At 49.6% G+C, this 27,866-nt stretch overlaps 1 protein-coding gene across 1 annotated transcript; it reads right to left on the reverse strand.

The window, feature by feature from the left end:
- Positions 1-26: 26 nt before the first annotated feature.
- WDR91 (WD repeat domain 91) lies at positions 27-27,788 on the reverse strand (the record flags this gene model as incomplete). Its single annotated transcript, XM_082845960.1, has 15 exons — positions 27-845; positions 3,277-3,474; positions 4,748-4,860; positions 5,692-5,800; positions 8,067-8,235; positions 8,367-8,461; positions 9,962-10,112; positions 10,712-10,905; positions 12,813-12,968; positions 20,889-21,054; positions 22,172-22,302; positions 23,292-23,374; positions 25,131-25,338; positions 26,127-26,306; positions 27,666-27,788. 15 exons carry the CDS (start codon positions 27,786-27,788, stop codon positions 681-683), a joined length of 2,241 nt encoding a protein of 746 aa, XP_082702086.1. The 3' UTR covers positions 27-680.
- Between the last annotated feature and the right edge of the window lie 78 nt (positions 27,789-27,866).

Here is a 27,866-nt window from a genome sequence, read left to right on the forward strand (position 1 = left end):
ATGCCTCAGACCCTGCACTTGTCCTAACAAAAGCTGCCAACTCTCAGGGTAAAAAAGACACCATGGCCTCCTTGACATGAGCCCAAAGAAACAGGAACGGCACAAACCTTGGTTAGCCAACGGAGCAGTAGAGAGAGGACGTCCTACATCCGTGGCAAAGCGACAAGCAAACCTCCAATAAAGGTCAGCCCCATGGCTGGTGAGGTAAGAGCTGGGGCGCGGGGCCGAAGCTCACAGTGACCATCGCCAGGGCAAAGGGTGAAGGGAGATGCTCTGCCGCACGCATACGTTCCAAAAAGAGACACCAGGTGACCACAATAACATTCTTTTTTAAAAAAAGAAAACTGAGCAAACATATACAAAGTCCTTTCAATCTCTTCTAGGCCGACAGAGCAGCCACCACAATGATTCTCCTGCTTCCTGAGCTTTCCTCCCGCCGCCTGGAGCCCGCTCCCGGCAGAGGCCAGCGTGCCGATGTCTGGGGAACACGTGCCACAGTTCTACGTGGCTCCTGTTCTCGTCAGGCGGCTGGACAGTGCCCGAGCCCCCTGGGCAGTCTCTCCCTGAAGACTCCCCACCCTGGCAGGGAGCCGGAAGGGGAGCGCCCTGTCTTCCTGAGCCATCTCTGCCTGCCTCCCAGGATAAACTGTTGCCGTGGGTGGCCCTTGGGGCGGGCCCCGTCAGACTTTATGGGCCAGGAGGGTGGTCAGCTTGATCTTGCCGTCCATGGAGGCAGTGAGGCAGGTGCCGCAGTCCACAGCTGTGCTCCAGTCCACGGTGACCACAGGGGCGCGGTGGCCACCCAGGCTCAAACAGCTCTCCAGAACCTTCTCCTCCCCGCCCAGCTGCAAGGGGACAGGAGAGATGAGGTTGCATCATCAGGCACTGCTCACAAACACATCCACTTTATCCACTTTCGGTGGCCAAGCTGCCTCGAGCCTGGGGGCTGCCACCCCAAGCTGAGAACATGCCCAGGCACACAGGTCCCCCTTTCCAGAAAGTCTCAGGTTCGTTGCTTGGACCAGGAAATATCTTCACTTTCCCGACTACAGTTACTCCTTCAGCTGAAGTAGGAAATAGGTCCCTAATATGCTCTGAAAGACACAATTTTCCCTGCCACCTTTAACCTGCTGTGAGCCGTGTCTCCTGCTCGTGCCTGGTGTTCTCTTCCAGCACCATCTACCGCTCCCAGCTTCATATCATGTATCTGCCTCTCTGTTTTACATTTGCTTCCCCCAGGGAACACCAGCGGCAGGAGGGCAGGAGGGCAGGGTCTTGGTGATTCCCTGCCGTGCGGCCGGCACACACCCAGAGAGCAGTGCTGGCACCGGAGGCCCTGGGTCAGGGCACAAACACGGCTCTCCTCTGTGCCACCAGCACCTGCTGTCCGGGACTCATGTGCACAGGTGTGAGGGGTCAGAAGGTAATAAGGGAAACCAGGAGCAGACTATCAATCCAGCTACATGTAACATCCATGAGCAAGAGAGAGGAAGTATTCAGCCTTCACGGAGAAAACATCTTTAACAATCATGAACTGTTTATAGATTGTAAAAATGGGACCTGAAGGTCATTATATTCCTTAAGTAATTAGACCCCATTTTTGACATTTTTTAAATGACAGAGGAAAATCTTTCAACCCGTTAATTGGTTATAGAGAAAGTCTGACTGCAAACCATACGAACTGATCAGGACAAATGATAAAGCCTGCACGATCAAAAATAAAATAATATACACACACAATCATACAGAGAGCAAAGGAGAGCCCACCTGAAACTCAACTAAATCTAAATGATAAAATAAAATGAGGCTTGTGAACAGAAAGCTTTTTACGATACCTCCCGATAGCAACTACAAGAAATTACGGAGCTTTATATGAAACCATCACACTGTACACCTCAAATATATACAATTTTTGCCAACTGTACCTCAATAAAACCTTTAAAAGATTTTTAAATGTATATATTTAAATAAATAAGTAAAAATAAAGTGTGGAATTAATTTTTAAGGAGCGGTCAAGAGCCACCCAAATCATCACCATCTGCGGAAAAGAGGAGCCTGGGCGACAGTAAACCCAGGCCTCCTGGTGCCACACGCAAGGTCAACAGTCCAGAAGCCTCGCTACTTGCCACTTCAGCAGCCCCCTTCCCCCTCGCCCCACCGTTTGCCCTTGCTCCCCTCTGCCCTGTGGAGCCCCAAAGCCCACCTTCCTGCACATCCTCCCAACCCCTCCTCCTCCAAAGGCCTCAAATCCACAGACAGCCCCCCCGCCCAGTCCTCCCTGAGGACCCGGCCCCCACCCGGCTTCCTCCCCTGGGGGCCCTCAGCTCTGTACTGTGGTCACTGTTAGTGCTCGCTCTAACTTGAGCGTGAGCCCCAGGAGAGCGGGGCCGCACTCTCCGTCTCCTGTGTGCACTGCCCAGGGCCAAGGACACGCCCGCAGGCAGCTGCCGTCCAGAGCACCGGCTGCCCGCAGGCTGTGAGCCATGCGAGGCGAGCTCGGGGAGCCCCAGAGAAAGAGCATCCCACTCCATGACTCTACCTGCAGACGAAACACCGCCAGGCAGAGAGCTAACACCGAGGCTCAGAACTGAATCCACGTGGCAACGCGGAGCCAGACCATGTGCTTAGGCCACGACACAAATCCTCATCCCTAGTCTATTTGGTAGCGCTAGTAAAATAGGAGAGATTTATAATTTCGTTCAATCATACATCCAAAAAAAAGTACATGAACCAGAGAGGCTGTGACATGAGAATTAAAATAAGCAGATAAACTGAGTGGACAGCTTACATCCCGTGTGACAAACCACACCCCCCCGGATTTCTGTCCCAGCCATGGATTATAACGTCCTTGACCCACAGGACCTCCCATAAACAATAAACCTACACCAGATTAGGGTACCTGGAACAGACCACCTAGGCACCCTCCTGTTTGGGGTATGTCCCCCCAAACCAACCTACAGCCCTTCTCCCTAGCTCTTGAGGTTTCTATAGTTGGTATTATTCCCAAGGAGGGAGGCAGAAAAGGGACAGAGTCTCGTCCAAGGACAGTGACGGGCGAGCAGAGAGGACGGACATGCCACACTCATGCCCACTCCCGCCTGCTCCCTCGAGCTGGCCTGCAGCCGGGAGGCCCAGGCGCTGTCCATCCCGGGTCAAAGGCTTCTCCACGGCCATCGGGGAGGGACAGAGATTGGGACAGAGACAGGGACAGAGCCTCGAACTCAGCCGGGCCCAGACCTCCGAGGAGGAACCTCCCTGCCACCACCCGCCAGCTACCTTGTAGATGACGCCCCCTGTGGCAGAGCATGTCAGCATGTAATTCCCCTCCGAGTCAAAAGCGAAGAGTCGGCCCCGGGGGGCCTGCACCTGCTTGTAGCCGCTGTAACCCGACAGCACGAAGGGGCCCGTGGCGTCAGCGGGGAGGCCGTACTCGGACACCTTCAGGCCGCTCCTGTGGATGTTCCACTGGATGAACTGCAACCGCAAAGCACAGGCTTGGCACTCTCAGTGGGCCGGCAACAGAGCCCAGGTCCGGGGGGGAGGAGAGAGGACAGGCCCCAGGAAAGAGGAGGTGGGTCCACAGGCCCTGGGAAAGGTAGTGAGATGACCACCCAGTCCCGACTCTTCCCAACACAATTTAAGCATTTTCTTAAGGGAAGAAAATCTAGAAAGAGTCAGCCACTTCATGTCAAAGCCTGAACTTTCTCTCTGGCCTGACTCCAGGAAAGGGAAGAGGCAGGCAACAGCCTTCGCCTGGATTCCCATCTCTCAAGCAAGGGCAACGCTCCAGTGATTGTTATTATTACTGTTGTTGTTGTTGTTGTCATTATTAATATTTCTGTCAGGGTTAGAACCCAGCTAGATTTTTCTTAAAAATAGGACAAGTTCCAAATACACTTCCCGTTTCTCAGCGGTGCAATCAATGCAACATGAGCAATGAGGGATAAGCTGAGCTTCACGTTTTGTAGTGCAAACAGCCCTTTAGCCCACCCAAGGGACAGGCTGCCTGGGTGTGGCCACCGCTTAACCGAGAATCCTACTCAAATAAATAGGAAGTAGGGCTTTGATTTAAAAATCCCCTCCCATAGTTTTCAAATGAAGAATTCATCTTGTAATTACTGTCTTCATTGGATAATACAAGTGGATAGTATACAATCCAAAAGGTACAGGAGGGTACACGTGAAAAGCTCGTTTTTCTCCCCGCTCTGCCGCCCCAGCTCCCTTTCCAAGGATCCTAATGAATCTTTCCAGGGAGAATCTAAAGGGGGCAGTGATTTTTACTTTTTTCCCCAGCTTCCTTTTTACATTTCTTGACTCTGTTTGGGCGAAACTGTCTGCAGGCCCCAGCCCTGGCAAGCCCTACATATCCATGCTGTGACCACCCGATGACCAAGCTCACTGAAGTACATCCCTGCACCCCTGGGAGCCCACCGAGTCAAGTGGGTCAGTGAGATGAGTCCTTTTTGCTACAATCAGGAGGAAGGATGTAGGTCTTCCCCTTTCATAAGAACAGTCAACTCCCACTGAACTCATTTAAACCTCACAAAGACCCTGTGAGACTGGTTACTATTTTCATCTCTGTTTTACAGATGACAAAACTGAGGCAGAGGCCCAAGGTCACAGAGATAGTAAGAAGTACAGTCGGGATTGGAACCCAGCCCGTCACGCTATTCTAGTGCTCTCTAGAATCTCAGATGCCTAAGCCAGAGGAAGGGAGCTTCCTGACCCAAATCCCGTTCCCACCTACCTTCCCGTCCTCGCCAATGCTGTACACGGTGTTCTCATCGTAGCTGAACTCCACAGAGCAGACCTCCCCGCAGTGGGCCTTCCAGCTCATAGCGCACTCATGCTGCTGCATATCTGAGGCAATGAGACGCCACTAGGATTCCCGCCCAGGCCCTGGGGAGACATCTGCCCACGGCAGGAGGTACCTCCCACCCTCCCTCTGCCCCATGGGTGGCAGAGGGCCTCCCAGACCCGACAGGAGTCACAGAGCTGACCCCCGGTGAAGAGTGGGCACTGGGTGCTTCATTTTACCAGTTCTCTCCCCCACTGCACCTAGTCTTCTGCTAACCAATCTTAAACGGAAGCTTCTTTCACTGGGTCAAAAGTCAGGTTCAGAAATCCCTGGGTGGAGCCTGAGCTCATCTGGGGAGCCCGTAAGTCTAGGAGGACACGAAAGTCCTTCCTGGGAGGGCGCTGTAACTTCCCACCAGGGAGCCCTGGAGATCGGTTAAAGATACAGTCCCCAGGGCCTTCCCAGACCCTCTGACTCTGGTCTCCTGGAACAGGCCTGGCGAGAGGAGCTTTAAACAGCACGCCAATGACTCTGACGCACACCGTTCTGCTGCTCTCACGGGGACAATGAAGTGGTCACACCAAGAGGACAGGACGGCATTACTCTCTCGTATCCTCTTGGATCTCACTCGGGCCATGAGGACTCAGATCCAAAAGCTCAGGACTGGAGGACTGCTAAGCTCCACGCCGCCTCCCCGTGTCCACGGACACAGACCACGTGCAAGGTAATTAGGGGGTCCTGAAAACAGCGGACTCTGACCAAAGTTAAGTTCTATTACAAGCATCTTGAACTGGGGTTTTGCAATAGCCTCTAGTCCAGCTGGCAAAAATCCAACTCTCTTCCCTGGGGCATTTGAGGAGGGGACCAGGATGGCCGTGAGCACGCTTGCCTACCGAACAGCCGGATGACACCATCAGCTGCCCCCGTGACCAACAGGTTCCCATTGTGATTGAAGGCTGTGCAGTTGATGGCAATGGGCTCCGGATCCAGGGAGAACTGGAGCTAGAAAAAGGACAAACTAAATTTTAAAATGTAAGATGGTAATAAACCAAATTTCAAGACAGGTTCTGTTTGAAAGGGGGAAGGAGACCAAGATTGAGGAAGGGTACACCAGGGCATAAAAAGTGTCGGTAATGTCCCACTTTTAAACCGTGATGGTAGGTAGGTGCTCATTTCACGGTTCTTCTCATTATTCCGTACACCTATGATTTCAATATTCTCTTCTATGTATTCAATATTTAACGAAAAGTTGAAAAATAACAAGTGAACATAAAATTACAAATCATGACAAGTTCTTAGCACAAACTAACAAGATTGAAAAGAACCTAACCAGACTGGGTGGGTATAAAGGGGAGCATCTACAAGATGCTGGAGGACAGATGTCAGCCGGATGGAGTGGGGTAGGAACACTCTCGAGAGGGGACAGCATGCAGAGAGGGCGTGTGGCTGCAGGATGAGGAGGACAGGAGGCACCAGGAGGCTGGAGCAGCAGGGAGGGCCAGGCCAGGCACGTTCCAGGGGGTGTGGATGGGAAACCCAGAGGAGCGGGAAGGGGCAGGACCTGCCTCCGTGTCTGCCCATCCCCCAGGCGCAGTGTGGCAGGCGGGCGCCATGGGGGGCGCTGTCCAGCAGCTGTCCAGCTGAGGGGTGCTAGCGGGCATGTCCCCGAAATGGAGAGGAGTGTTCAGACTGGAAACAGGTTTTGGAGGTGGAACTGACAGTGTCTGCTCCTGGACTGACTTCAGGGTGAGGGAGAAGGCTGGCTCCAGAAAGACACCTGGTTTCTCAGTGGGACGCATCTGCCAGGACGAGGGAGCTAGAGAGCAAGAACTGACGTGGCAGGGTGGCCCTGACTGGCTGGAGAGACCTGCGAGGCTTCCAACTGGGAACAGGAAGGCGCAGAGAGGCACAAACGGAACAATCGGGACCCAGCCACCAACAAGACAGGGACACTTCAAGTGTCCGGTACCAACAGGAAACACGCTGCTGCAGGTAAGGGCCTGACCGCAACTGATTCTCCCAAGAAACACCACTGCCTTTTAAACAGGTGAGTGTAAACAGCACTGAAGCTCTCGGGATTCAGGCTCATAGCTGTAAGCATCTGCTACTGTTCTGGGTGGGAAGGCATCCTCCGCTGCTGGGAAGGTGAGTCACAGGCTCTGTGAGCAAGCTTTCTCAAGACTGTCATTTCTTAAGAATACGCATGTGTCCTCACTGCTTCTAGCTGCTGCTGCAATTTTTATGCAATTGTAAGTTAAGAGGCAGCCAGAAGGGGACTCTAGTTGTCTCCTGAAAAATAAACCACTTGAATGCTTAATAGTAAGTGAAAGAGGCCAATGTGAAAAGGCTGTCTGACTCCAACCATATATTCTGGAAAAAGCAGAACTATGGAGACAGTGTAAAGATCCACGGCTGCCGGGGCTGGAGGCAGCGGAGACTACATGGAGCACAGGGCAATTTCAGGGCAGTGGAAATACCCTCCGTGACACTGTAATGGTGGCTACGTGTCATTACACATCTGTCCCAACCCTTAGAACGTACGCCACTAAGACTGAACCCTGATATAACCATGGACTTTGGGTGATGTTGATGGTCAGTGTAGGTGCATCAGCTATAACAAATGTGCCCCTCTGGTGGGGGATGCTGACAGCAGGAGAGGCTGTGCGTGTGTGGGCAGGGGGTCTATGGGGGATCTCTGAAACTTCCTCTCAATTCTACTGTGAGCCTAAAACTGCTCCAATAAAAGAAAAAACTTGGGGCTTCCCTGGTGGCGCAGTGGTTGAGAGTCTGCCTGCCGATGCAGGGGACACGGGTTCGTGCCCCGGTCCAGGAAGATCCCACATGCCGCGGAGCGGCTGGGCCCGTGAGCCATGGCCGCTGAGCCTGCGCGTCCGTAGCCTGTGCTCCGCAATGGGAGAGGCCACAACAGTGAGAGGCCCGCGTACCGCCAAAAAAAAAAAAAAAAAAACTTTAAATATTAAAAGAAATTAAATTAAAAGATTTTAAATAAGCCAAAAGGGCCCGATAAGAGGCTGTGTGTGAATCCTAAATTTGTGGCATGATGCTGAACGACTTCAGTTGCTGGCAATCTGCCCCACTGGAGTATTACTATTTTTCAACACTTAAATGTTGAAACCTCCTCACAAATCAAAATCTTGACGAGCCCAAAGCAAAGAGGGAAGAGACCTCAGAAACAGAGGGCAGCACAGGCTGTGTGCCTGCCCGGGAGTGTGATCAACCCCAGGGAGACCACGGGGCAGGCCCGCACCTGCTGCTTCATGGTTTTCGTGTCCCACAGCAGCAGCTTGCCAGGAACCTGGTTAGTGCCCTTGCTGCCGATGTCTGGTGCGGACAAGTCCACCTGGGCAGCAAGGCTCGGAGCTGCAGCTGAACAGACGAAAGAGGCCCCGCTGGGGCTACACGCGAGAGACAGAATCCTGCAACACACGTGGGGCCGGGTCAGTGCTCCGCCCGTCCACAGAGGGAGGGGGAGCGGGGCTCGGGGGCTCGGCCAAGGCCAAGGTAGGCCCACCGAGCACAGCAGTTGAGGGAGCGGCCTCCAGCGCACCTGGGCATATCATCGTTGATGCTGATTTCACAGAGGTTCTTCTTGGCTTCCGTGTCATAGAGGCGCACCGTCCCCACACCGCTGCCCAGCAGGAGCTGGAAGGAGAAAGGGCGGGAGATGCAAAGGACAGCTCTGGGTCAGGCCCGCTCAGGGAGGCCCACTGGGGAGCCAGGCTCACCCCTGTGCAGTGGGCCAGGCTGTGGGGTGAGGCCTGCCTCCACTTCTCCAGCTAGTTCAGGGGAAAAACCCGGCTACAAAGGCCCTCATTTAAAACTTAAAGACATCACAGGTGACCTTGAACAGAAGCAAAACCACAAAAGGAATGTGTGGAATAGAAGCTCTATTGCTACCTCAGGTAGAGCTGGAAATGAGACCCTCTGCCCACCCCACCCCTTCCAGTTTAAATCCCAGCTGTCCCAGTTCTGCCCTCTGGCTCCGGATCCACCACCACCTCCCTGGGCAGCGGCCCCAGCTGGTCACTGGGCTGGGTGACAGCCCCATTTGTGTATCCTGGGGACAGCTCTGGCTCTGGGCCTACAAAGGCCTCCAGAAAAAAACAGAGGCTATCCTTGTGATTTATTTGGTGAAAACTTCAAAGACAATAACGAGGACCGCCAGAAGAAAGCAACAGAAGCAGATCTAAGGGTGTCCCCCAGGAATATTCCCTGGAATATGGCCTCAGCATTCACCTAGCAAACTGACACTGGTACAGGGAGAGCCCCGAGATCCTAGTGCCATAAGGATAATTCCTGCAGTTGTCAAAAATTATTTAAAAACAAGGTCTGGGCTTCCCTGGTGGCGCAGTGGTTGAGAGTCCGCCTGCCGATGCAGGGCACACGGGTTCGTGCCCCGGTCCGGGAAGATCCCACATGCCGCGTAGCGGCTGCACCGGTGAGCCATGGCTGCTGAGCCTGCGCGTCCGGAGCCTGTGCTCCGCAACGGGAGAGGCCACAACAGTGAGAGGCCCACGTACCACAAAAAATAATAATAATAAAAATAAAAAAATAAAAAATAAAAAAACAAGGTCTGCTCCTTGGGCTGCTGAGTATGATCCCCTCCAAAATGGAATACGGTGAAGAAAAAAAAAAAACACTATAAATCAACTTTATCTCCTTAACTACAAATGCTATGTCAAATATGCTAACACCACTGTGGGAACCCCAGGATAGGACACACCCCCTCCGGCCTGGCCAGGGAGGGGTCTCAGCAGGAGGGGGCACAGCTGAGAACGCTCGTGGTGCGCTGTCAGAAATGTGCAGGGATGGCAGGAACTGGTGGGGGAGAACAGGCAGGGAGCCGGTCTCTCTGCAGGAAGACGAAAAGCAAGCCAGACCACCCCACGCAGGAAGAAGGCCTCTGCCATCGGACAGGGTCCCACTGCAGCCTAATTCCAATTCCTGTTAATCCAGTAACCTCCAGATAGGAGCCTGCTGGGACAGTCCTGGATGTGTGGTCCCTGCCTTCCCAGTGAGAGAGAGAAGGGAGGGGCTCGTCTTGGAGGCCCCCACCAGGCCTGTGGTGCTGGAGCCACTGGGGAGAGCCCTAGAGAGTTCTTCACTTAGACCACAGGTCCAGCAACAAGTAAGACCACTCACCAGCCTGTCCCGTTTGGTGGCCCACTCTAAAGAGAGCAGTGGCGACTTGGAAATGGAGGATGCCTTGGTCTGCATGATGGGGTTGAAGGACCACACTTTGATGACCCCATCTACGTCTAAGCTGGCGACCCTCCTCCCCGAGCAGTCCACTCTAAGATGAGAGAAAGGGGGACGCTGTTAGCACCCTTGCCTTAGTCCGCCGTCCTCTTCAGCGCACCCAGAGGATCGCTTTTCTGACTCTCCTGCTGAGAGTCAAATGCCCACACTCCAAGGACGGGCGTGAACTACTTCTAGAAACAGTCATTCGTTCATCTGTCTGAGAACTACTTACGAAGCATTTATTCAATATTATGTGCTGAGCCCTGTGGGCAAGATGCACACAGCCCCGCCCTCGGCACTCGTGTGGTCTCTAGAGACGGAGAGCCTCCTGCATCACGGCTCCAGAGCAAGGGATCACCTACCCTCTGGGCGTTACACCCCAGGATCAGGAGTGAAGAGGCTGACCCGGCCAACGGCAGCTCTCGGCAGGACCCCAACGGCAGCCGTCCAGCCCTCCTCTGACAGTTCAGGGGTGACCACGGTCCCTCCGGGCCATCCCACCCTCCGCATCTCTGTTACCTCTCATCATCCTGCTTGCCACACCTTCACACGCACAGCCTGAAAACCGAGGCTTCCCGGGGAGCCCAAACCCCACGCCATCAGCCTTTCCCCCAGAGGGCCCTGGCCCCAGCCGGCCGGCCCAACACCCACCTGCAGTGCATGATGGAAGAGTGGTGCTCTGCGTACTCCTCCTGCCCCAGCACGATGAACGGTTGCTCGGGCCGGACCCCCCCACCCTCAGGGCCTGCGGCAGGAGCCCGCGCCAGGGTCTCCAGCACCTCCACGTGGAGCTCTGGGCAGGGCTCTGCCTCCGGGCCACCAGCTTCGGGCTTCTTCTCTGCACACTGCACCAAGCAAAGGGGGCACAAGTCAGCTGTGAGGGGTCTGCACCGGGCCCAGCCATTCCCCACGTCTGGGGACACACTGCGAGATGTCTGGGACGCAGGCCACAGCCCTCGGGGGAGGATCCTGGTGGTCTCAGGGTCTAAAAGAAAGAGCTCTGAACTACAAGAGCCTGCTCTGCTGGCGGCCCCTTCCTAGAGGCCCTGCTCCTCTCACAGGCCCTGTGGAGGGAGTGTGGGCCACAGGCTCCCGGCCACAGATGACGAGACTTGGGACACGCACCACCTTGACAGACCAGGCCAATGATAACAAGAATCAGTGAGTGAGTGAGTGCCTACTGCATTCCAGGCACTACGTGAGTATGATTGATTGCCTCATTTAATGTTCCACCCAAACATTTCTGATCCTACTATTAACCCCACTTTACAGCTCTGTAAAGTAAGACTGAAACCAGAAGTTAAATAACTTGCCTAAGATCAAGAGCTGGCCCGGGGTAGGATGCTGATGTGAAGCCGGGTCAGCCAGAGGCAAGCGTGGCCCCTTGCCAGTGCGCTGCCATGTCAACCAGCACCTCCTCCTGGGAGAGGGGTACTGAGAGACTGGGGCGACGGGCCAGGCACAGAGATAGACCCGAGCACAGCAGCAGAGCCAGAGCCAGGCGGGGCACCAAATGGCACCCCACACACCCAGCCACCCGGGAGGGCGGCAGCCGCCCGTCTCTGCCTCCCTGGGACAGCAAGTGTTGTTCATCACGATTACTATCTGCTCACCCAGACGTAACCCAGGCCAGGGGGCACCAGCCAGGGCACTCTCTACCACCCGCATGGTTCCTGAGGCTCCTCTAAGCACTCCTTGGGGTCCCAGAAAGAGCAGTTCTACAGCAAAAATGGAATGAAATGGAATGGAATGGAATGGAATGGAATGGAATGGAATGGAATGGAATGGAATGGAATGGAATGGGATGGGGTGGGATGGGATGGGATGGGATAGAATGGAATAGAATGGAATGGAATAGAATAGAATAGAGTAGAATAGAGTAGAATAGAATAAACAGAGACCTCCGAGCTCAGAGAGGTACCTTACGGGAGTGGCTGAGCTCGGGTGCGCCTCTAATCTTACAGCACAGAAGGATTTGAGATCCGAGCCGTAAGGGTCTACGCTATCGAACCAGAACCAGCACAGGGCTGCTAACGCCAAAAAATGCCTTTAAAACAGGCAAGTAGCCTCAATTAGGAGATAAATGGTCAACAAGGTGACTTAGGCAGTAAATCCCTTTTGCCTTCAATCCAGAGTATTTGACCGAAACGGAAGCAGCTTATACCACCAGGAAGAGCAGACCCCAACCCATATCCACTAGTGAGAGGAGTCCCTGAGCTCGCGCGGCAAGGGCCCTGGGCCGCAGCACGACGCTGCGTGGACACGTGGCTCTCGGGGCAGCGGCTCCAGCAGGGAGTGCAGGAGAAAGTGATCCTGTGATTGAGCAAGTCTGGGAGATGCTGGGTGAAACCAAGGGAAACAGGTCTCTCTCCCACCGACTCTGAGCGCCCGTGACATGCTAACACGCACAGTTAACCTAAGGGAAGGACAGAGCATGCAAGGGGTCCAAAACCAATTATTCACAGAGCTCACCTTCTGGGAACCTTTTCAGAGGCCAGCATTTTATGGCCCCTGTTTAGGGAAACACTCCATCGGGAAGAGGGATCACTGGAGAGCCAGGTGGTTTTGGAACAAAACAACCAAAGTGCAAGCAATTAAACCCAGTTAGGCAAAACCACACTCTACACAGCAGAAGAAATCAAGAGAGGTAAGAGCAGGCCCTACAAGGCCCCCCCCATTTTCCATGGCCCTCCACCATGTGGCCACGTGGTGTCCCTGCAGGCAGTCGTGAGACGCCAAGGCCAAGCCGTACCTGCAGAGTCATGGAGAAGAGCTCCTTCCGTTCCTTGCCATGGTCCTGCAGGCGCCGCTGGCGGTGCTGTGACCAGCTGGACTCCCCAGTGGCCAGCCCGCTGAAGAGGCTCTTCCCGTCCTTGGGCGCACATGCTGGCTCCCTACCCTTGGTGCTCTGGAGGACGAGACACCAGGCTGTGAAAAGTCTCTTCCTACCTGGGCCCAGGCCATGACACCTGGGCCAGGAGGGGAGCAGGGGCCAAGGAGTGGACGCTCCTCTTACTCCTGGGTAAGGTTCCTCCCTGGCCATGCTGAGAGGTAGTTAAAATGTTACTATGTCAGCCCATGAGCGAAGTCAAGGGCAAAACATAAGCAGGCTGGACCTCCTCCTTTCTGTTCCCCACTCCCCCATCCTAAGAGGACAGGTCCCTAGCACTTCTCCACCTGCCACACCTATCACCGGGAGGTAATACATATATATCCCCTTGATCTAACTGCAACTGTTAACTTTATTTAGCTTAGCACTTACTAAGTGACAATTATGAGGCAGATCAGGCCCTATGCTGGGTGTTACAAAGATTTACAAGCAATTATATGTTTGGGCAATACAGCAAAAAAAATTATACAAAATAAAATCACCCCTCTGGAGGGAAAAAGGAACACAGCACCCTCTTGTTTTGGGCCAAGTGCATGACTAAACCAGCCAATGTTAACAAATATTGAGGTATTTGGAAATGATTACTAGGCAACCAGAAAGTCTTAATAGAAATTGTTGGAAACTCAAGGCCTTTTGAGCAAGATAAATTGGACAAGAGAGAAACTGGCATCTTCTGGCTCCTTTTCATAGCAAGTGAGATAAAGTCAACCAAGGTTACAGCAAATGAACTCAGTAATTCCCACTCCTATAGAGACTGAAGATTCCTAATCTAGAGCTTTTTAAAAAAGGAGCTGCCACCTCATCACCTTTCCAAATTATCTGGCTGGTTCCTTTTATTCCACCCTTATTCCCACAAGTTGTGATGGTCACACTCCTACCCCCCCAACACACATCTTTTTTTTTTTTTTTTTTTACACTCTTAGCAAAGGGATAAGATGCAAACAGCCGCTATGGTTTGAGACCAACCTCCTCACAAATCATTTGTACACAAGTCCTAAGTAAAGAGAATAAACTGAACCAAAGTCTATTTGTGGGCTTCTAGTTCTTCTACTGGTTATTTTTTATGTGAACACTAAACAACTTAAAATGATTAACGTATGTTCCTTGGGACCCCGGAGTCATGTGAACAGTTAAGAAAGGAAATTTTAAAGGCTATTAGTTTACCTGGAGCCTAACTGTGGCTGACCTACACAGGATTGGTTATTTTTGGTTTTCTGATGAGGCGACCTCCATTGGTATCTACTTGTGCTTGTAACAGATGTTTTCTCTAGAAAGAGTATTTGATTCTCTGAATTCTGACTTATTTTGGGAAAAGTAAAGATCTTAGTTAAGATTTTTTTTAAAAAACCTAAGAAGAAAACCAACAACAATAATAACATCAATATATACTACTCATTGAGCATTTACCATATGTAAGGTGCCATGCTAAGAACCTTACAAACACTCCCTTAAAGATGAGGCATTATTTTAACATGGGGAGCAGAGGTTTAGAGAGGTTAAGTTACTCGTTTAACACAGGGAGAACTTGACAGAACAGGAATTTACATCCAGATCTGACAGTGGCCCCAAACTCTGAGAAACCTGAAGAAAGAAAAACCATGATGGGAGCACATGGAAGAAAGTGACACTGAAGAGAAAAGATAAGAAGAAATGTCATAATCCTGGAGCAAAATAACAACCAAGGTAAGGCCCTTCTCTCAGTGCTTCCAGCCATTCTTAAGAAGTATCCCATGGTCCATGAAACACTGAATAGGTCCCACAGTTTTAGAAAGTGGAAGATGACTCCTGTTACCTTCCCAAAAGTAAGAGGTGGTCCTGAGGTAACCATGGTCCCTCACACGGTCCCGGGGTGGGTAGTGGGATCGGGGGTGGTTGACTCCCTAGGAGGAGATCCAAGGATGCCAACCTTCATTACACAAATCTATTAATTCCTCCCTATATCTACTGATCCAGAGGGCAAACTGCTCAGACTAAAGAATTCCACAGGGGAGGCTATACTTATATCAGACAAAATAGACTTCAAGCCAAAGACTGTAATAAGAGACAAAGAAGGCCATTATATAATGATAAAGGGGTCACTCCAACAAAAGGATATAACATTTGTCGGGCTTCCCTGGTGGCGCAGTGGTTGAGGGTCCGCCTGCTGATGCAGGGGACACGGGTTCATGCCCCGGTCCGGGAAGATCCCACGTGCCATGGAGCGGCTGGGCCTGTGAGCCATGGCCGCTGAGCCTGCGCATCCAGAGCCTGTGCTCCACAATGGGAGAGGCACAACAGTGAGAGGCCCGCATACCGCAAAAAAAAAAAAAAAAAAAGATATAACATTTGTAAATATTTATGTACCTGACATCAGAGCACCTCAATATATAAAGCAAATATTAACTGAACTGAAGGGAGAAATAGGCAGTAGAAAATAATAGTAGAGAACTTCAATACCCTACTTTCACCAGTGGATAGATCACCCAGACAGAAAATCACTAGGGACACACTGGACTTAAAACTGCACTTTAGACCAGATGGACTTAATAGACATTTACAGAACATTCCATCCTCAAGCACACATGGAACATTCTCCAGGATAGATCATATGTTAGGCCACAAAACAAGTCCTAATAAATTTAAGGAGACTGAAATCATAGCAAGCATCACAATGGATGAAACTAGAAATCAATTACAAGAAGAAAACTAAAAAATTCGTAAATATGTGGAGACTGAACAACATGCTCCTGAACAACCAATTGGTCAAAGAAGAAATCAAAAGAGAAATCAAAAAATATCTTGAGACAAGTAAGAATGGAAACACAATATACCAAAACTTTTGCAAAAGCACTTCTAAAAGGGAAGTTTGTAATAACACCTACATTAAGAAGAAAGACCTCAAGTAAACAACCTAACTTTACACCTCAAGGAACTAGGAAAAGAAGAATACATGAAGCCCAAAGTTAGTAGAAGGAAGGAAATAACAATGATCAGAGTGGAAAACAATGAAATAGACTAAAAAGTCAATAGAAATGATCAATGAAACTAAGGGCTGGTTTTCTGAAAGTTAAACAAAATAGACAAAACTTTAGCTTGATTTACCAAGAAAAAAAGAGGACTCAAATAAAATTAGAAATGAAGAATTCCAAAACACGTCTCCAAAAGCTCTAACATTTTGATAGACAAGACAAAGGAAGAACTGACAGCAGAGGCCATGTTTTCTGGACTTCAAAGGTGGCTATGGGAACTCCACAGTTAGCTATAAAAATAGTGCTGAGAGGAGGAGGAGTTTCCAGGGTTGACGGCTGTTTTCCGAAATAGTGGGATCCTGGCAAGCAAGGAAGTCTCGAACAGCCTGGCACAACTATGATTCAGGTTTGACAGATTTATCAGCCTGACCAAGAGATCTTTAAACTGGATATGTGAGAAGGAAAAGAACCCATTTAATATTGCATGCATTCCCAAAGAAAGTACACAGACCACAGGGGTATCCCACCTTGGAACCAAAGGCTGGGAAGGCTGCAGAGCAGGCACAGGCACTTGGTGGCACACCTGTCTTTCCTTACTCACCTGCTACACCTGATAAGTGGTGTTTTTTCCTCTTCCAACACGTGGTTTTAAGGGTGCTCAATTCAATTGGCCCAAACTGATGGAACAGAGAGGCTTAGGATAGACTTCAAATTTCTCTAGCTGACACAAATTTCTCTAGCCACTTGTAACCCTTCCCCAGCAAATACATTACAACATTAAGAAGAACAAAAGCAATGCTACCCTGTCAAGTCAAGATGGCAAGGAAGTTGTCCAGTTTATCATTAGGTTGGGGGCTGGACAGTACTCCGAAATGAAAATTCACACAGGCATTAACATAAGGCACTGCAATAAATTAAGAAGAACTGTCTTTATAATGATAGGGTAGTTTATACCAAAAGAGCTATAGACCTAAGTGTGACCTATCAGATCCTGCTTAGAGAGAGCTTCTCCTTAAACTATATCTAAGTTATTTATGAAAGAAGGGTAAACTTCAACAAAAAATAGCATGCTAAAATCTGATGAATGCAGCCATCCACCAAACACCTAAATAAGTAAGTTAAGGTAAACTTGTGTCTAGCTACAAATGCATATAACTTAAGTAAATGTTCACTGTGATACAACTGGTAATTGAAAGTTTTATTTTGTTTGAAGAGCAAACCTCATAAAAATCTTAACTACTGGATTCAGATAACATTCCAACAGTCCAAATTATATTGTCATATTCTACCATAATCTACCTGTCTCCTACAGTTCAGGAGAGGTATCTTAACCTATGTTTTATCATTTGACCTTCTTGCTTCTCACTCTAGGGAAGGATCTAAATTCATTTTCGGTGGCCTGAATAGAGCTTACCAGGCAGTCGTCCAAATGGAACAGAGAACAAGTTCCAGTAATTTAGGCTCACCTGAAGCAAAATAAAGACACCCAGAAGACAGGCCCTAGTAACACAGAGATTACAGAATGAAAGACGGGGAAGAGGGCTCCCTTTTCCCCATCCTGCTAAGATCCATGGAAACAGTCCCAAGGGCAGCATTCTTACTCCTGATGTCACGGGAGCTATGAGGTAGTTTGATACTAATAAGAGTTACAAACACAGAAGTCTGTGGTCGCTTTGCTTTCTTTGCATTACAGCCAATTAGAGGTTATCTCTGTAATAACAACAATTCCCCCTCACAGTCCCAAACGGACTGAGTAGTTATGGAAGGAGTGGAATTATAACTGGAGGGGAGGATGGGGTAGAACTGCAGTGGGGGAGCCTGCTGAGGAGATGCCCACAGGGGCTTCTGTCACAGAGATCCCAGAAGAGCTTAGGAATTGTGGTTTTACAGCTACTTCCATGTGTTTCTAAAATTTTGCCTCCGGATTCATAGTGAAAGCACAGAGAGTGTATCACCATAACTCTACATCTATAATTTTATGAACTTTTCAGTGATAACAACAACAGTTACAATGACTGATCACAAGTGGGTAAAATGCTGATGTGATTGAAACTTACAATGCTATGTATAAATAATATTTAAAATAGGAAAGCCTCTCATTTTATGTATTGCTAATTTTTTTTATAAATTTTTTTTTTTTTTTTTTTTTTGTGGTACGCGGGCCTCTCACTGTTGTGGCCTCTCCCGCTGCGGAGCACAGGCTCTGGATGCGCAGGCTCAGCGGCCATGGCTCACAGGCCCAGCCACTCCACGGCATGTGGGATCTTCCCAGACCGGGGCACGAACCCATGTCCCCTGCATCGGCAGGCGGACTCTCAACCACTGCATCACCAGGGAAGCCCAAATTTATTTTTTATTTATTTATTTTTGGCTGTGTTGGGTCTTCGTTGCTGCGCGCGGGCTTTCTTTAGTTGCGGTGGGCGGGGGCTACTCTTTGTTGCGGTGCATGTGCTTCTCATTGCAGTGGCTTCTCTCGTTGCGGAGTGCAGGCTTCAGTAGTTGTGGCACGCAGGCTCAGTAGCTGTGGCTCGAAAGCTCTAGAGCGCAGGCTCAGTAGTTGTGGTGTACGGGTGTAGCTGCTCCGTGGCATGTGGGATCTTCCCGGACCAGGGCTCGAACCCGTGTCCCCTGCATTGGCAGGCGGATTCTCAACCACTGCGCCACCAGAGAAGTCCCTGTATTGCTAACTTAATAACACAACTCATGTTGTTTTGCTTATTAAGAGTAAAAAAGAAAGAAGGCGCTCTGGCATGGCAGTAGTGAGGAAAAGACTACGAGCTTAATATGCACTAACGAAGCCACGTGGCTGATTAAAAAACCAATGTCATTTTCTATTGCGTTAAGAGCAGTATAGCATTAAAATCACAGGAAGTGATCATACAGCTAACTGCATTTGGTATTGGTAAGAGAGCATCTTGAATTGTAAACTCAAATTTGGCCATCGATTGTAGAGAGGAATTTAAAACTTAGAATGTCCCCCCTAGAAGAAGCGAACCAGAATGGTGAGGGGTCTAGAAATCATGCCACATGGGTAAACAGTTGGGCAGAAAGGAAGGAATGAACATAGTACTTAGCCTGGAAAGGACAGGAAGGGTTGTCCTAACCAGAAGCCTTATTCTCATAGCTCGAAGGCAAAGCTAAGATCAGTGAGTAAAAATCATAGAGGTTTCAACTAACAACTTTCAAACAGGCAAACATCCCACATGTACAGGCAGTGACCTCCCCAGCACAGAAGGCCATCAGTCACAGGACGTGCCCTCTCTCAATAGGAGGGTGGGGCAGGTGACCTTTAAGCTTTCTCCAACTCTAAAATTCTGTGATTTTTCTTGAACCTCAAATATACTAGTTATCTTTAGAACTGAAACATCACTGCTGAGTCAAATATATCAGTAAAAAAACAAGTGACCCAACCACTGGATTTTTCAGATTGCAGACATTTATCAACTCCATTCAGGAAATGGAAAGAAGGCTGCCTCTGCTCTGTTAACATGCCACACGGTGATCCAAGCTTTGTTTGAATATATTTCAGAGGTAAAGGAAGGCATGTTTTCTGCAAATTACACATTCTTACCTTTGTCTCCTGAACAAGAGCCATACAAAAAATTTCCAATCCCATTTCACCCTCACCATAGGACACCTTAGCACCTGAACACGTAAACATAAGGCCACAGGCTTAAGCCCAAAGACCCCGTCTCCGTATTTTCTTTTAAGTTAATGAAATTGAATTTCATCATTTCATGCACATTTTAAGGGATGCAGCAGTCCATACGTCATCTATTACACTTATAAAATCTTGCACAGTGAAAGAGATTTGCAAAGCAAACCGTAAAACTTACTCAACCATATTCTACAAAACTGCAGTTCTAATTTTAAGGTTTGAACTTCAAAAAAACAGTTGTAGAATAACCATGACTGATTTTTGATGCCCCAGACCCCCTGGATGCTAAGGTTACAGTCATTTTGCATTGCTGCCACTTTAGGTCTCAGAACTGACTTAGGTACCCAGGAGGCCAATACTTTCCCAGCTACAACAACTACAACTAAAATGTATCACGTGCTTATAACCTGCCAGGCACTGCATATACCAAGGGCTCTCATATCAGCTCAAATAACTCTACCCCTAGGGAGTGAATGCTGTTCTCATCATCCCAAGTGAAGTGGGATGAGTTTAAGCAATCTGAGCAAGGATGATAAACAAGGTACAGTTGCCTGACTCCAAAGCCCATGCTCTTTCTTCCCTGGTGTCCTGCTCAATGTCTGCACTTCAACAACAGTACTAAACCCAAGTGCTGTGCTAAAAGCCCCGACGTCCCGATGGCAGCCTTGGTGCGGACCCCTTTCTCCCCAAGCGGCCCCACGCTGCTGCATCACTTGCACCTGTCCTCAAGCCAAGGGTGGCAGGAGAGGAAGGCAGAGATGATGACAACTTACTGTATCTGCGACTAATAAAAATATATTAAAAGGGAAACGGTCCCTACCCGAGCAATAAGGCATAACTATGGGTCTGTTGAAGTTTCACTCTGGCCAGCACTTCTGAAAGCAATGAATTCTGACCATCTCTGCTCGGAAAACTGCTCAATTTTGGACATATGCTGGCATAGAAGAAATTCTCTTGCAAGCTTCTATAAAAGTGAAAAATAGCAAAACTGCTTTGCAGAATCAGGAAATAACAACTTGTAAAAGAAATACTACACTGGATTTAGAAGTAACTTTAATTTAGTCTTTATCGACATGCTACTTTATATCACCAAAAATCTAAAAGTCCAGAATTGCTTGAATTCACACTTAAGTCAACAAATCACAGTCATAAGCGCTCATGAGTTAGAGGACATTTACGAGAAACGGGAAGGGGCCCTTCAGAGCATACTTCCTCTTGTCACCATCCACCCTCCACCTGCAGGTCCTAAGGGAGGGTGGACAAGTCTCCACCTGACGAGTGGGATGTCGGAGGCCTCCTGGCGAGAGTTAGAAAGGCAGGACTTGCACTAACCTGGCCGCCAAAGGACTCCTTCTTGGCCGAGCTCTGAGCCTGATGGGGGGCCTGGGCAGGCAACAACCTTGAGGGGCTCTTCTTACTCTGAGGCAGCAGCGAGGACAGGAAGCCCACGCGAGGCGACTGGGAGAGGGAAGCGTTCCTCTGGCTGCACACCATGGCTCTGGACAAGCAGACACAGCACAAGGTCACAGCGCTGGAGGGGGAACATGGGAGAACCCAGAGCACAGACCTCCCAGGCTATGGACGCTGCCAGTGACCAGGGCCTTGGCCAGGTTCGCACGCCTGGGCCTTAAGGCGGCGTGATGCTTGGTGCTGTTCTCGTACGAAGGGAGCCAGAAGCCTAACTGGCACAATGGTGAAGGCTGCGGCTCTTCTTTGAGGGCCGTGGTAAAGCTCAGAGCAGCGCTGTCCAATAGCCACTGGTCACATGTGGCACTGAGCACCTGAAATGTCTTTAGTCCAAATGGAGATTGTGCTGGAGGCGTAAAATCCACACTGGGATTCAAGACTGAGCATGAAAAAGAGTGTTAAATATCTCATGAATACTTTGTTTATGAATATGATATTTTGGGAAAGTTGGGCTAAATAAAATATATCATTAAAATATATCATTAAAATTAGCTTGTTTTTCCTTTTTTTAACATAGCTACTAAAAATTTTTAAGTTAGATTTTTGGCTTGCACTTTATTTCCATCGGAGGGCGCTAGCTCAGAAACTAGAGCAGTTTCATCTGCTGCAGTACTTGGCCACATGCAGGTTTGGAATCTAACTGCCTGGGTTTGCATCCTGACTCACCAATCGCTAATTCTGTGACCTGTGGTGCCTACGTCTCTTCAACTGCTATTATTCTCATTGCCTGGGTGTTCGGCTGTAACTAGCTGTTTTTTTAAGTTGCTCAAATACCTCTCTTCCAACCTGCCTACCTTTCCAAACCCTGAGACAAGAGCATGCTTCTACGGAGAAATGTATCCAACCTGTGGTTGGCAATCGTGTCATCCAAGAGGCGCTCCTTTCAGGGCACAGAAACTTCCCAGGGCTTCACGAAAGCGGCTGTGATTATTAACCCAGGCTGCACACGTCTGGATGTGCAGGCCCCTGGAAGAGCAGGCCTAGAGGCTGGGAGGTAGGGGACAACTAGAGGACCAGGGAACCTTACTCAGAAAGCTCAGACAAGAACAGTGAGCACCGGGGAGGCTCCTGGCAATTCCACGTTCATGGCCGGGAGGAGGGGAGAGCACAGGGGACAGAGGCGCAGAGTGGGCGCAGCACACACTCACAGTTCCGAGTCCCCCAGGCGGTCCATGTTGGAGACATAAGAAGGCAGTCTGTGCTGGACTAAGGCCTCTTCCTCTTCTGGCTGTTGCTCCTCTTTCTTCAGTCGGTGGATTTCAGCTTGCAGTGCAAACAGCTGCGTAGAGGTGGGACGAGTAAGATGGGGATCTCACCCAGCCTTCCCTCCCCTGAGGAAGATTAGACTCACGTCACATCCGAAACCCAACCACACTGGCTCAAAGGCCGCTCGCCCTCAACCTCGGAGTGCCTCTCTCACTCTCTGCTGACTGGAAAAATGGGTGAGGCTGCTGGTACTTGACTACAGGGAGGTGAGAAAACTAAAAACCGTTAGATATAAAAAATCCACTTTTTTTTTTTCTTTTTATCATTTGACTCGCTTCTTCCTGAATTCAGTGAGAAAAATAGTTCCACCCAATCCTGCTTTGCTCTTTGGAATCTACAATATCAGACTTTGGAACTCAAATGGAAAAAAGAAATTTTAAATGAAGGTCAGCACTTTTGACCTTTTGCCTGAAAGAAAATTATACACACACACCCAAACCCAAGAATCTTAAACCCCCAAACCTAAACAGCTTGTAACCTTCCTTTTTCTAAAAAATCCTCCCTTTTCTGAAGATGTGTCAATCTCAAGGTTAGAGAAATGCCCCTCAGGCAAAATGTAAAGGCAAATGTGGGTCCCCTGGAGCTATCATTTTACCAAACTAGAGAAACCTAGTTTAGCTTAGCTGAGAACAATTAAATCATTTCTGGGCTGTAAACAATACAGATGTGGGGACAGGTGGAAAAGGACTAGGGGTGGGAAGCAGACCTATGAAAGCAGGTTAGATGTAAGGTGACATCAATGCCTAGAGTCTTTTTCCTCTTAAAAGTTCACTCCTGTTACTGTGTTGTTCGCACTACGTGACTTACAACATGAACCTCACCTCTGGTTTTCAAAGACTTGTCACATGGCCCCCAAATCCCCAACACTGCCTTTCTGGTGACTCACTTTCATCTGAGATCAGTGCTTTCCTCTACTGAAATCAGTCCTCCATGGCTACGACCTAATTTTACACATGAAAAGCAGAAGTACTTCCCAAGGAGCAAGCATTGTTCGCAACAAACCTTCTGGCGCAGAACTTCATTTTCTTCCTGAACCTGGTTGGTCCGCTGGCACTCTGCATCGAAGTTCAGGATCACGGGAACCGGTGCACCAAGTTAAAGAATAAACCTGCCTCTTAATCAGCTTGACTGGGCTGATTATGTCACGATGTGTACATACTCCGAACCATCAAGTTTTATACCTTAAATATATACAATTCTTAATTGTCAACTATCCTCCAACAAAGCTGGGAAAAATAGCCGATTAAAATAATTCAAATCAAAAAATAAAAATAAAATTCAAATCAAAAAATATATTCTATCACAAACTCTGCAATAAGATAAAACAAGTCAATACAAAAAAAAAGAAAGAATAAGCCTGCCTGCAAAACGATTAAAAGCCCTTCCCAAACTCTTGACACCACACCAACACCCCTGAACATGACACAGAGTAAAAACTCTGTGCTGTGGGCTCTTCACAGCTTCATGAATAGTCTCTCCCTTGACACCGGGCCTGGCCTGACTTCCTTCAGAGAGACTCACGGCCTCTCTGAAGACAACCCGCCTGGCTAGCCCACAGAGAGGACATAACTCCAAATCTGACGCTTTCTCCCAAATACCAGCAGTAGAGGGCTAGTATCCTGCGGGCCTCACAGCCAGCCTAAGCTTTAGTGACACGGAGCAAAAAGCCAGCCCAGCAGCCAGTGGCTCTGCGGGCACACCGCCTGCTGCTCCACCAGCTGGGCAGAAGGGCTGGCCACTCGCCTTTCCCCTCCACAGGATGAGCCTCTCTGGCAGAGGTTCAGACTGAGAAGCAAGCTTTCTGCAGACTGCCACCCTATGAGCACCCACATTCTAGGTCACGGTGTCAGTCTTGCCTGACCACCTCAAACAGCTTCAGTCCAGAGGAGCACAGAGCAGGCAGGGCCTCAGTACCGGGGAAGCCAACTTCCCTAGAGGGCCCATGGGGTCAAGCCGTAACCACCTCTGGGCTGGGCACCCTGTTAGTTTTGTTTGAAAGCCCTTGGGGATGAAGGGCAGCAGCAGGGGGAGAGAAAAGGCCAACCTGGCAAGGGCGTAATTCACATTCACCACAGCACAAAAGGAAACACTCCCTTCCTACCTCCACCAGAAGACGTTCCTCCCAGAGCCAAAAGGAGATGGTGTGGGCCTCCCCACGTCCAGTTTATCAGTGACTCACCAGACAGCCCCATTCAAACCAGACTCCCTTCTCCTCCCGTGGAATTCCTGCTAGAGAGCAAGAGTGAGCGAGGAGGATGTCCTGGGCTTTCCACGACAAAATGGTAAATACGGTCGGCTGCAAATTATTCACATCCTCTCTCTCTTAAATATCCACCTATATTCTTAAAGCTGCTCTGTCCTCTGACAAGTCAAGGGATCCTAAGGTCATTATAAAGACAGTGACCCAGGCACTAACACAGGGAGGAAGTTCCAGCCCTAGAAGTGTTCTCACCTGCTACCTAATCCCAGCAAAGGCAAGTGAATCCTGGGGGGCACAGGGCATGCACAAAGGGTGCTCTCGGGGTTGGCCGGTTTCGCTGCAAAGCAGCTCTGCACTGACCCCTGCCTTTGCTGAGAGAGGCCCTATTTGAGGGCTCCTATCCCCCCACTGCTAGTACAGTCCCCACCCACACATGTCCACTATTCAGCAGCAGAGCTGCTGAACAACTGTAATAATGATTACAATTCCCGACCTACGATCTCCGGCCTACTGATCAAAATAACCACAATCTGTCCAGCCCCCTCACGTGACACATGACAGTGATCCTCGGGCATTTTGTAGAAGAAACGATTGCATTAAGAGTAGCCTGGGCCCCCAGCCCCGAGCAGCTGAGAGGATATGCATGCACTGAAACAGGACGCTCAGGAAGTTGTGCAGGGACACGATGAAGGTGTCGGCCCACTGGCGAGAAAAGTAGGTAGCAAAGATGGGGTTGGTGTCTGGGGATGGCAGGAAGGGCAGGACAAACCAATCCTTCCACTCGGCCTGGTTCTGGAGCTCCGTGGCCTGCTTTGCAAAGAACTCCTGAGCCTTGTCACTTCTGTTTGTCTGCCAAGACACAGAGGAGGTAGCAAGGAAGGGGAAGAGACAGAAGTCCACAGGTAAGATTCTTCACTACCGCACAGCAGACAGCCTCTGAATATTGGCCTGCTGGGTAAGTGGCCAAACATGATCTATAAACTCTATAAAATCAAAAGAATCATCACACTCAAGTTCCTTGTAACTTCAAAGAAGCTGGTTTAAACTAAAGTCCTGAGGGACCTCCCTGGCCATCCAGTGGATAAGATTTCGCCTTCCAATGCAGGGGGTGCGGGTTCCATCCCTGGTCAGGGAGCAAAGATCCCACATGCCTTGGGGCCAAAAAACCAAAACATAAAACAGAAGCAATATTGTAACAAACTCAATAAAGACTTTAAAAATGGTCCACATCAAAAAAATCTTCAAAAAATTAATAAGTAAAATAAAATAAAGTCCTGATGATAAATACCATCCTAAAAATTAATTCCTAGTTGATTTTCAAATAATCTAAGTGATTTACTCCCCCAGGTCAGCCATAATCTTTATTACTCAAACTTTAACCCAGCTACTTATATTCTTCAAAACTCCACCCAGGCTTACGTGCTTAAAACAAGAGGGGAAATAGGAATGAGGAAGACAAGTCCAATCATCTACAGATGAGGAGAAAAAATGTAGGAAAACAGTCAAAAATAATTTGCACTGTGACTGTTTCACCCTCTCCCAGGAGTAACAGAGAGAGCTGTCCCTAGGCGTTAAAAGAAAATCTATCTCTGGATCAAAGAACTCTCTCCACCAAGAAATCCCTAAACCAAAAGCACCTGGATTGTGTAGACGAGATAAAAGCGGAACAGGCTGGTTTTCAGCTTGTTGATGGTGGGTCTATACATATCCTCCAAACGGCTGAAGAGCCGACGTTCCAGGTAGTTCCAATAATCCCGAAGGGCAGCCAAGTCATACACCTGCATTAACTGCTGCAGCTGGTCCACAATCTTGTCCACCTGATGAGAGAAAGATGAGATGGAGAAGGCATTGAAGGACGGAAGGGAATTCTCTCCTCGTTCCAGAGTTAATACAGCTTTTTCCTCTTGCTGTGGCTTCTGGATGTTAATTTTTTTTTTCTTTAAGTTAGCAATCTATAAAACTTTCAAAGCACAGTAATGTAATAGCTTTTAGGTTTTTTCCTGATGCAGGTATGTGTTTGGACCCTCTACCAAGCATGGAAATTGCAGGTGTAAAAGCACCCTGGCCCAGGAAGGAGGAGATCTGGGTCCAGGGCCTGGATCTGCCTCTGACTTACTCAGCCACCTTGGCAATGCCACTTCAACTCTCTGGTCTCAGTTCCTAAGCAAAAAAAGACAGAGTGAGACAATCTCCATGCCCCTCCTCCTAACTCCTCCATTCCAGGATTCCAAGGCTCATGGTGAGATATGCTGTCTCCTTCAAGTCCTCAAAGCACTACCAAAGTCCTGGCAGTTGCTCAGAGTGTCAGCCAAAGGAAGTCACCTCCTTGTGAGGAGCAATCATACCAGAGTACACAAGATGGAAAGGCTTTTGAATATTGATACCATTCCAACACACCCATTTTATAGATCAGAAACACTGAGGCTCGGACAGCTGAAATGATTTGCTTTTGCCACCACCAAGTAGCCACTAACTTCGGCAAGACAAGAACCCAGGTCTCCTAACTCCCCTCCAGTGTTCTTGCTGCTAGCTCACTGCCTCTCTCAATTCACCTGCCAACACCAACTGAAGCCAGCAAATATACACACAAATCACACACATATAAATTCCAAGAACTTCTCAACAGAAAATCATGTCTGAGCAGGGGAAGTATGTTTTCAAATGCACAAGGTCTTCCTCAATCGTGAAGCAAAACTGCCAATGAGTCACTGATAAAGCCGTTTCAAACAGATACTTGAACCCAGCTAACATGTTGGGCTGCAGACCCCTTTGTTCCCGATGCCACTGGAAGCCAACTTCAGAATACTTCTGCTGCCAAAACCCCAAACATCTACCCCACGTTAGCGCCTAAAACCTCATCGCCATCCTGACCAATGACTGGCCAGCACCTGCTGAGAGGCTGGGGGTGGAGAAGGGAGCCCCGGACCAGGAGTCAGGGCACCTGGGCTCCAGCCTCGGCGATGCTCCTAACTGTCTGGGTAACTTCAGGCAAGTCACGTCCTCTCTCAGGGCCTCAGTTCCGCATCTGTCAAGCGACTGTCGCACGCGCTGATGTCGACGGTCCCCCTGGCGCGGTGACAGCGCCGCTCCCGCCCCGGAAGGCAGTGCTGGGGGAGAGCCAGCTCCGGGCTCCCTCGGGGCCGCCTCTGCCCGCGCCGCGCCCGCCGGCCCCTCACCCGGAACCCCTTCTCCTTGTCCGCCTTGATCTCGGCGTCCAGCTGCCGCAGCGTGTGCGTGAAGCCGCGGAAGAGCAGGTACTCGCGGACCAGCTCGTCTGTGCGCTCCACTGCCTCCGCCATCTCTGCGCCAGCGCCGTGAGGGACCGCGGCGGACCAAGGAGGGAGGGGCGGGGCCTAGGCCGCGCGGGGCGGGGCCGG

Source organism: Leucopleurus acutus, assembly GCF_964270905.1.
Source record: "Leucopleurus acutus genome assembly, chromosome: 9".
NCBI classification, from domain to species: Eukaryota; Metazoa; Chordata; class Mammalia; order Artiodactyla; family Delphinidae; genus Leucopleurus; species Leucopleurus acutus.